Source organism: Suricata suricatta, chromosome 9, assembly GCF_006229205.1.
Source record: "Suricata suricatta isolate VVHF042 chromosome 9, meerkat_22Aug2017_6uvM2_HiC, whole genome shotgun sequence".
Lineage (NCBI taxonomy): Eukaryota > Metazoa > Chordata > Mammalia > Carnivora > Herpestidae > Suricata > Suricata suricatta.
In genome coordinates this window covers 9,870,856-9,880,305 of record NC_043708.1, presented here as the reverse complement: position 1 = coordinate 9,880,305, position 9,450 = coordinate 9,870,856, and the positions used below count along the sequence as shown (strand labels likewise).

Sequence of the window (9,450 nt, the reverse complement as noted above, 5' to 3'; positions counted from 1 at the left end):
TTCTGAGTTTTTTAGAAATAGCTTACCTTCTTCTCTTTCATTCTGTTTAGGAGCGGGATAAATTCTACTTGTCTCGGAGTGTTGTTCTGGAGCTGCTGCAGGCCCTGAAGCTCAAATCACCTTTACCAGATACAAACCTCCTTCTGCTTGTCCAGGTGGGCGCCTACGTTGTTTGTGATACTTTCCACCAGATCCACTATGTTTGGAAACACTAAAGAAGGTGTGGGGCATATGCATAAATCAAATATCTCCACCCAGAGCTGAGAAATAATCTATCTTAGGTGAGCCACGATCCAACCACTGTTACGCACTCACACCTCCGCTGGCTGAACAAGACGAAAAGGGAGTATTTATTTTGTCCCTACTGTGGACACTAGTTCTGTGAGGGGCAAAGAGAATAATGAAACAATCATTTCTGTCCTCAAGAAATTTACAGCCGCGTAGATTGGAGGGCAGCTCATGGACAGCTAGTGGAGCTGACGGAGGACGAATGACGCCACGAATGGGCGAACGGGCTGAGGCCCAGGCCTGTGGGGAGGTCGCCAGATCTCCTTGAAGCAGAGCCGAAGGCGAGGGTAGGCCCGACCAGACACAGTCCACTGGTGGGACCTACAGAGTCCAAGCAGGGTGGCAGGGGGCTGTGAAAAGCACCAGCACCCAGGGGAGCCCTGAGGCAAAGGGGCTTGAACACATACAAGGCAGGTTCTGGAGAACTCACAGAGGTGGTGCTTTTGACCGTAGGGTTGCTCGTGAGAGGCTGGAGCCCTCCATCCCTGGTACCTCTAGCTCATCTCCTTAGACAGGCGTGCAGGTTTTTATCACATGAGACCCGATATGACTAGTGCCATGAGAGAGAGAGAGAAGGAGATAGAAACAGAGTCCTGGGGGGAGTTGAGAGCAGGAGGCATCCCATCCCTGATGTTAAATCAGAGAAGACTTCGTGAAAGAGGTGGCATTTGAGCTACGCCACACAGGACTGGTGGGTCCAGGCAGAAGTCTTTCTGTGAGGTTGGAGTTCAGCACGAGAGGCTGACTGGCTTCGAGCAATGGGGGCAGGCTCCAACTGGAAGGGGGAACCTGAGGATGGGTTTGAGGAAGGCAGGCTGGCTGTGCTAGAGACGTTAGCAGGAAATCAGGTGATCTGGGACCCGCCTCATCCTCCAGGGCCTGAGGCTAGACTTAAGACTTGGCTGTGGGCCAGGGCCAGGACCAGAGTATCATTCAGACTGCCTTTGTGCAAAGTGCACAGCAAGTGAGTCACAGCTGTTTTATTTCTTCCTGATGAGCATTGAGGCCTGTCCCGGGGGCTGGGCCTACAAGGTTGAGGTTAAATGACCGGAGGAAGTGGGAGCTTGATATGAAGGAACTAGACAAGTTTCCCCCTGAATCTTAGGTACCTTGGGTGCCACTTGGAGAGAGGAGGGAGAAGGAAACATTCTAAGCACCTGTGATGGGCCAGGTACTATGCTGGGTGCTTTACAGATTACCCTCACTGAATCCTCACCACCGTGTGAGGTCTTAGTTCTGTACCGCACGTGAGGGCCTGAGGCTCAGCGAGGTACAGCGACTTGCTCAAGACCACACAGCTGGCAGAGTGGTATTGGCGTCTGCCCACGGGGTCTTTTCACAGTCTAGTCCCGCTCCTTGCATCGCTAGCCCCTCTTGCCTTGAGAGCTCCTGCTGTTTGCAGTGCCTGCCTCTCTGTCCACACCAGTCCGGTCTTCAGCCTCTGGCTAACTAACGGAATTCTGCTAAAACTCTGCTTTTGCTCAAATCACTCCCTGCACTGATAACCTACCCTGACCTGAACTATGCTGTCTTCCATCATGTGGCCCCATGTAACCCCTCGGCAGGATCTACAGATGTTTTCTGGCCATCTGTCTGGGGCTAAGTCCTAGGGATATAGCGATGTAAAAGGCACAAACCCCATCCCGATAATGTGCTAACCACTATACTGAAAGTCTGCACAGTATGTAGAGTACTGGAGAGGAGGGGGTGGCCAGTTCAGCCTGGGAGATGGAGGAAGGCTCATTAAGCCATCAGGAGCCCAGACCTGGCCCAGGTGCCGGGGAAATGAATACGCCATGGCTGCTTCCTCCCAGGAGTTCACTGTCTAGTAGGTGAAGTTGACATGTAAGCGAGCATTTCTAGCACAGGGTGATGGGACTGTAGCAGAGGTGTGCACTGAGTAAGGAAGCGGTGTAAAAGAGGGACCATATGGACCTTAAAGTATGGGCAGAAGTTCAGGAGTTCACCTGGGAGAAGAGAAACAATACCCATCATTTCCTGTCTAACATCCACTACTGATTCCTTCCTCCCCATCACATACTACTGATCCTTAGAACCAGAATTGAACCTTTCTCAAAGGCATGAGATTTAAGAAGTTGGTGTGCTCTCAGTGAGCCATGGTCCAGCTTTCCAGGGCACACCGAAGCTCTCTGAGGGCAGAGATGGCTGACAAACAGCAGCCGTGAATGTCAGGCACGATATGGTCAGCATGAAATGGCTCCCGTTGTACCAGGATGCTAGAAAACCCCAGAGGAAGACAGAAGAAAAATCACAGCCAGGATCTCTCGGCATTCTTAAGGAGAGGCAGACTTTGAGTCTCTTCCCATGGATTGCCACTGGCCGGCCCTTCCTGCTTAGGCTTGGGCAGCATCACTGCTTTTGAGTACAAACACCTTTGACACAAACTGACCTTAAGGATTAATGGGATCAACACTGGTTTGGAGAAGAGGGCAGTGAACCAGGCTTAGGGAAGAAGCCCATGAGGGATTTAACCTAGCAGATTGAAAGCGTCTGGGAGTCACTTGCTTCTGACTGTTCCGGATGGGGACCTGCCACCTCAAAAGAGCCTGGGTTTCCAGACGCTGAGGTGCTTTCCTGCTTCCATTGGAGAACGTTCCCTCGGTTGCCCTCAGTCTTGAGCAGAGCTGATCTGTGTGGCTGATCTCCCTGGGGTCTGGCACACGGTGCGGGGGCTGCTGCTGGGCCCTGGCTTTCTGTGAAGTACGCTAGTCAGCCATAATAAGCACTTGTCACAAGGCAGCACAAGAACACTGACAGTTTAAATTGCCCAGTGTTTCAGGAAACCAAGAAAACAGTGATTATTGTATCACAGCTAGGTGAATAAATAACAAAAACAAATTAGCTTTAGGAACAAAGAAGCCAAAAACGTGGATTGTTCTGAATGCAGTGGGGTTTTTTGTTTCGGGATTCTTATATACCATTTCAAATAAATGCCGTCTCCGTCTTTTTAAAACAAGTATGTATTTGTCATTGAGTCGTTACATTTTAAGAATCAAGTTGTAAAGTTATTTAGGTTGGAGAGGTATTTCAGAGACGACTTGAGGTCACGCCAGTGAGAAACAACTTTATGGATAATGTTTCAATCTTCCCAACAAAAACTATTAAACATTATGCCATTGTGTTCTGTATACAGTACTCTTAGAATAAACCACTTTGATTCCTGAGAGAAATAAAAGTGAGGCATGCTTTAAAAAGCCGAAGTACTTTCCTTCTTTTCCTGGCTAAGCCATGGAGAGAGGTCCCCGATGGGGCCCCTCATGGGCTGAGGGAGAAGCGTATTCCGTCTCTCTTCAAGAATAGGACATCTCTCCGTAGGGCTTCCCAGTGCCTTTTTCTCTTGCCCTTCACTGTCTCCTTCCTGTGGGTGTTCTCTGGAGGATGGTGGAGGTGATAGCCTTTCTCTGGAGGCTTCTCTTAGGCCAGCGGATCTAGTCTGCAGTCAGAGAAGAGCTTTCCTCCTTACCGATGGTGCGTCAGTTTCGGGCACCGGGCGGACCAGGCTCACTCACCGTATGGACAGATTACATGTCTGTGGCCGGCAGTGACTTCTTCCAGAGATATCAGCAAGCAGAATCTGATGGCGGTGGGGGTGGCTCGGCTTAACTGAAAATAGAACTTGGAAACAGAAAAGAAAGCAACAGTTGGAAGGAGAAACTCCCCCAGTGACCCATCATGAATGTCCCTGGCTGCACTGGTGACAAGAAAGTCAGTTGCTCAGACCTTGGATTTGGCCTTCATTCTTCCATCCCGCAGGGACCACTAGGTCTTTCCATTAGTGCTCCTCTAACGATGTGCTCGATAGACCGACACGGAGCCGTTTCTGCTCTTCTCACAGACAGATGATACCTTTGTTTATCCAGTACTCAGCCCTTAAAGAACAAGGAAGCATTTGCCCAAGGGATGTGCGGCCACCCAAGTTTTAAACGTTTCAGGGTCATGGTACGTGCCAATCTGTTTTTTAATCCCTAGAAATTCTTTCTGGAGCCATGGCACCATGGGAAGTCTCCCCCCTGCTCTCTTGTGGTTGTCTAGCCACAGACCCCTGCTGTTTGTTCTTACCTGCATATAAAGTCAGAAGGCCTTACATGTGAAGTACATGTCTTGTTTTTTAAAGAAAAAGAGGCTCGGAGGTAGGACCTCTTATTTTGCCAAATAAGGAAAAGATGTGTATTCTTCAGAATCTGAGTTGTCAACCACCAGGGTATCATTCTCCTGCACATTGGACAGATGTCCTCTCTTGTTTTAGTTCAGACCTATCAACATTTTAACTTTCACTCATGACATCTCTTCTGCGGGCCTGCTGTAGCTATTTTAGGTGTAATAGGTTATCATAAGTGTTCTCTAGATAGATTAAAGCAGAAACATCATAATAGGGTGGTAACTCATTAAAAGCCTCTGTAAAGGCTCTATGAGCCCAGTTGAAAAGAGTTTTCTCAGCTCTTATTATGCGTTGAGAGTAGGCACTCTGCTGATTGCATGAGGCACCGCACTGTGAGGGCTATACCTGCCTGGTCCAGGGCGAGGGACTGTGGGGGAAAGATTACTCGTTTAAAGATAGGCTAGTGGTGGGTGGAGGACAAAGACCTGGCAGAGACATGCCCGCTGTTTTTAAGTCTCAGGTACTATTGACGTGCGTGCGCTATTACCATTAGTTGAGTTAGTAGTAATCTTATCACTCTCTGGATGAGAGGTGGAGATACTATTTTGAGTTTCATTTTGATATTGAATTTAGTAAGACACATAATGGACATCGCCTTTCTTCTGTATTCTTTCGTATTCGTGTGGGAGTGTGTGTTTTAGTAGCATATTTCTGTCTCAAAGTATGAAATTCTTCCTTCTGCAACGGACATCCTTCCCTTCTCTGGTTTCAGTTATGTCTTTATATTGTGAGCAATTCTGTAAAATTATAATGGAACTTTTCAGCTTATGGTTGGCAGCTATAAAAGTAAAATAGTAAAAACACTATAAAGAAGTGTTTATTAAGGTTTTAGTTGTACATATTATGTAAAACTGACACCGGATTGATTTTTATTTGTATTTTAAAAAACTTTTTAAAAATATTGAGTAAACCCTAAACCACACATGGGGCTGGAACTCACAACCCCAAGATCAAGAGTTGCATGCTCTACCAGCTAAGCCATCAAGGTGCCCCCCAAGTTACACTGGATTTAAATGCATTGGTGAGAATAAATAGTAGGTGGTTTTATTTCATTTATTTTTTTAATGTTTATTTTTGAGAGAGAGAGAGGGAGAGAGGACAAACTGGGGAGGGACAAAGAGAGAGGAAGACACAGAATCTGAGCTGTCAGCACAGAGCCCGACACGGGGCTTGAACCCATGAACCATGAGATCATGATCTGAGCCAAAGTTGGACGCTCAACTGACTGAGCCACCCAGGCACCCCCGATAGTAGATGGCTTTGGACGCTTATCCACTTTTATATCCGTTAATATACCAGACTCTCCACTGTACTTCCATAAATTTGGGGGGGGGGATGTGTTCTGATTAATTCTATCTTCTAAGAGTTACCAAAAATCAGACGTTTTAATTTGCCACATATGCTGGCGCTGGGTGGCTGACAGTCTCCTTCCGTGACACTGCTCATTCTGCTTGGCTGAGTGGGGTCGGCGAGAAAGGCTTTGCTCAGGGGAGACACAGACACTGAAGTTTGGCTTCTCTGTGAACTTCTCTGGCTCTCAAGGGCGCGGCCGGCCAGGCGAGCACACGTTCGGGGGGCCCAGGCGTGAACACATTTCAGAGCATCCTTGCCGCCTGGCTTCCCTTTCCTCAGGCTTGTGGGCAGTTCTGTCCGCTCCCTTCTGGCCTCTCTTGGCTCTCATTTCTGTTGCAAAGAAATTAATTAAAATGTTGGTATCCTGACAGAGGTTTTGAAACTTAGTTATACGTAGTTTGTCTTAGATTGCAGACTCTGATAGCTTTTGAAAATACATTTTATGAGAAAACATGCAGGCTCTGTTAGGGGGTTGGGACTGTTTCTTCTTTTGAGCACGGACTTTGAGCGAATATTTTACTTTTTTTTTTTTACTGACAGGTTCTGGCCAAAGTTATAAGCTTTCCTTTTTTTAAAAAAAAATATTCATGTATTTGCTTTTTCTTAGATTAGGAATAAGTCCTGGTTGGACAGCTGACAAAAGGCATAAGGATTCCTGATTAAAATAATGGAAAATTGCAGGTATTCCGTGGCTATGACCTGCTGGTACTTTCTTTGCTAGATTCAGAGTTGATGGCCAAATAGATTCCTCAGCCTTCTGGAACTGTATTCGAGGCCAACGGAAATGACTGTCTGTGCATGTGGAGAGGTGGTATGAGTCTGCTCCTGCAGTGTGACTTTCAGAGACAGCTCTGCCTGTTGTGCTTTGGCCCCCGCTCCGTTATGTGTTGAAATGCCTCTCGTGGAGGGCCGCACTTGACGACCAGCTCTTGACCGAGGCCTTGAATGAGAAACTTCAGGGATACTTGCCCTCAGAAGGGCTTTGGCCTAAATCTCCGCGTTGTTAGCCGAAACCTGCTACCTATTACTAATGCTCTGACTCGGACCCCTGGTTAGCCTGACCGTGTGCTGTTTCTGTTCTGCAGGAGGCTCCCACGAGCTTTTCTCTGGGACCCTAACCCATATTATTTCTCCCCGGTTTGCCGGGGTGCTGACCTGCCTTGCTGAGCTCATCGTCTTCATCTCCCTAACTTTTCTGTGCCCTTCTAGAGTGAGAGTGGGGTTACAAGGACGACGTGTCAGTGTGAAAGCTTCTTTCAGAGTCACTGACCCAGGCACAGCAGCAACGTTGGCCCCCGAAATTGTTGGGGCCACTGGCCAGAGGCCAGGGAAGAGAATACTAGCTCATAGCAAGTCTGCAGACTTTATGTTTAACTTTTTTCATGAAACCATTAATAAACAGTTGGGTGTTGCATGAGGTGGGAAACACTTATCAAAATCTGTAATGAAGCAAATGAAATTGGAGCCCGCCCAATCTGTCCTCATCCTGATCTTGTCATAATTGATTAGTTGACTCATTTCACATAGTTTTGCTGAGCCCCTCCATGACGTCAGGCAGGTCAGATGCAGGATGGAGTCTGTGGCCTTGGAGAGCTCGTACCCCGTTACGAAATAGGCTCGTAGGTCACTGCAGTCTGCGCTCATGCCTTGGACAGTGGAAGTGTGTGACGAGTCCCGTGGGGTGAGGACAGGAGTGGGGGGGTCATCAGCCACACAGAGGACAAGCGTGGATGAAGTGAGAGAAGAAACAGGTCGATTACTCACAGTGAGGCTGATTATTTTTCTGTTTTCATTTTAAATGTATAATGATAGAAGTCTGGAAAATCTATGAGAAGGAACTCTCAGGAAGCACTAGAGGGTCTATACAATAACTTCAGAATAAATCTGTCAGTGTTGAGGTCTTTCCTTTCTCCCTTGATTGAGTGCGCCATTTCAGTACCACTTAGCTGTCTGGGTAAAGTAAGAGTCTGTGTGTTAATCTCAGTACTAGGGTTCTTAATTTCTGATAGGAACAAACTGTCATGATTAGCAAGTCCCATATGTCCAGGGCAGATTGTCATGACAGTAAACACTAATGAATTTAGGCTGAGTTAATAAAACTATAAATAACTCATTACTGTCCAAGTGCTCTTGAAAGTAATTCTGCTTTCCATTTCTTATTAGTTTATTTGTGCAGATGCTGGGACCAAACTAGCTGAGTCCACAATCCTGAGCAAGCAGATGATTGCCTCTGTACCTGGAGTAAGTCCTGACCGAATTAATCGTCTACACTTTACATTTCTTCTCATTTCCCCGTTTAGTAAAGAGGTATTTTTGGCCTGCGTCCTGGTTCATTTTTGATAGAACAAATACTGTAAAATTGAAAACGCGTTAGCATTTGTTTTTAAAGAGAGATACTGAACATTTAAATGGACTCCAGCCCCTGGAAACTTTTAATTCCAGGAAACATGAGTAAAATTGAAGCAGCCAGTTGAGGGGAGGAGAGAAATTACCAGACATACAAAATAGATTTGATTATAGTTCAATTTTTCCAGAATCAATTTTCTGATACTGGCTCCTGTTAACCAATTTGATTTAACTACTGCCAGAAAAAAAAAAAACATTGTGATACTTTGTTTTTCTTTATAATATTTCCTCTGAAAATTAAAAAATTCCCATTATTATCAACTAGTGAACTATTTGGCAAAATAAGTTAAGATACTCACTGACAGGCTAAGGATGAGAAACCGCAATAACATTGAGAGCAAGTTGACTGCAGTGAAACTCAGAAACTTTAGAGATATTAATTGTTCATCGAAAAAAATGAAATTTTTAGTAAAAAAAAATTAAAAAAAAAAAGAATCAGCTAGAATCCCTCTGCCTTACAATGAGAACCATTGTTTTGGAAAGTTTTTTCATTTTTTGATCTATTCAGTGTGCTAATTTGCTTATTTCCATATTGTTAGAAGTTTATTTACTTTCCAGTTTCATTGCTTATGATATATATATATATGTATATATATATATCCCTAAAAAGACCATCATCGTGTTTATTTTGAATTATATTCTTGGCATAACTTCCTTAGTCAGAGAGTAGGACTATCTTGATGGTATGTATTTTCATATTGTTTTCTAAAAGGCTTTTATTTATTTACATAGTATACCAGTTTTACCCACAGTGCTAAACATTATATTTTTAAAATACTGTTCATTTACATTTTTTGATGTGGAGAAACTTTATGACGAAGGAAAAATAGTAATTCAACCCAGAGGTAATTTTATTGCCAACATATTAATGTATTTTCTTTCACGTTTTCTATGCATATTGTTTTTATTTTTTAATTTTCTTTTTTCTTCTTTTTTAAAAAATAGTTTATTGTCAAATTGGTTTCCATATAACACCCAGTACTCTTCCCCACAAGTGCCCTCCTCCATCACCACCACCTCTTTTTCCCCCTCTCCTCCCCCTTCAACCCTTGGTTTGTTTTCAGTATTCATAAGTCTCTCAGGTTTTATGTCCCTCTCTCTCCCCAACTCTCCTTCCTCCTTCCCCTCCCATGGTCCTCTATTAGGTTTCTCCTGTTCTCCTGTTAGACCTATGAGTGCAAACTGCATATTTTTTTGAAACAGGCTTTTTTTTTTTTTTAAAT

General features: G+C 45.0%; 1 protein-coding gene across 3 annotated transcripts in view; it reads left to right on the top strand.

Moving 5' to 3' along the window:
* UNC79 (unc-79 homolog, NALCN channel complex subunit) overlaps positions 1-9,450 on the top strand; it is a 258,645-nt gene that overhangs the window by 215,450 nt on the left and 33,745 nt on the right. For all 3 annotated transcript variants that reach the window (XM_029952060.1, XM_029952061.1, XM_029952059.1), the window contains 2 exons: positions 51-155; positions 7,985-8,062. In XM_029952060.1, the coding sequence (XP_029807920.1) occupies positions 51-155; positions 7,985-8,062 (183 nt within the window). The remainder of the gene's footprint in view (positions 1-50; positions 156-7,984; positions 8,063-9,450) is intronic.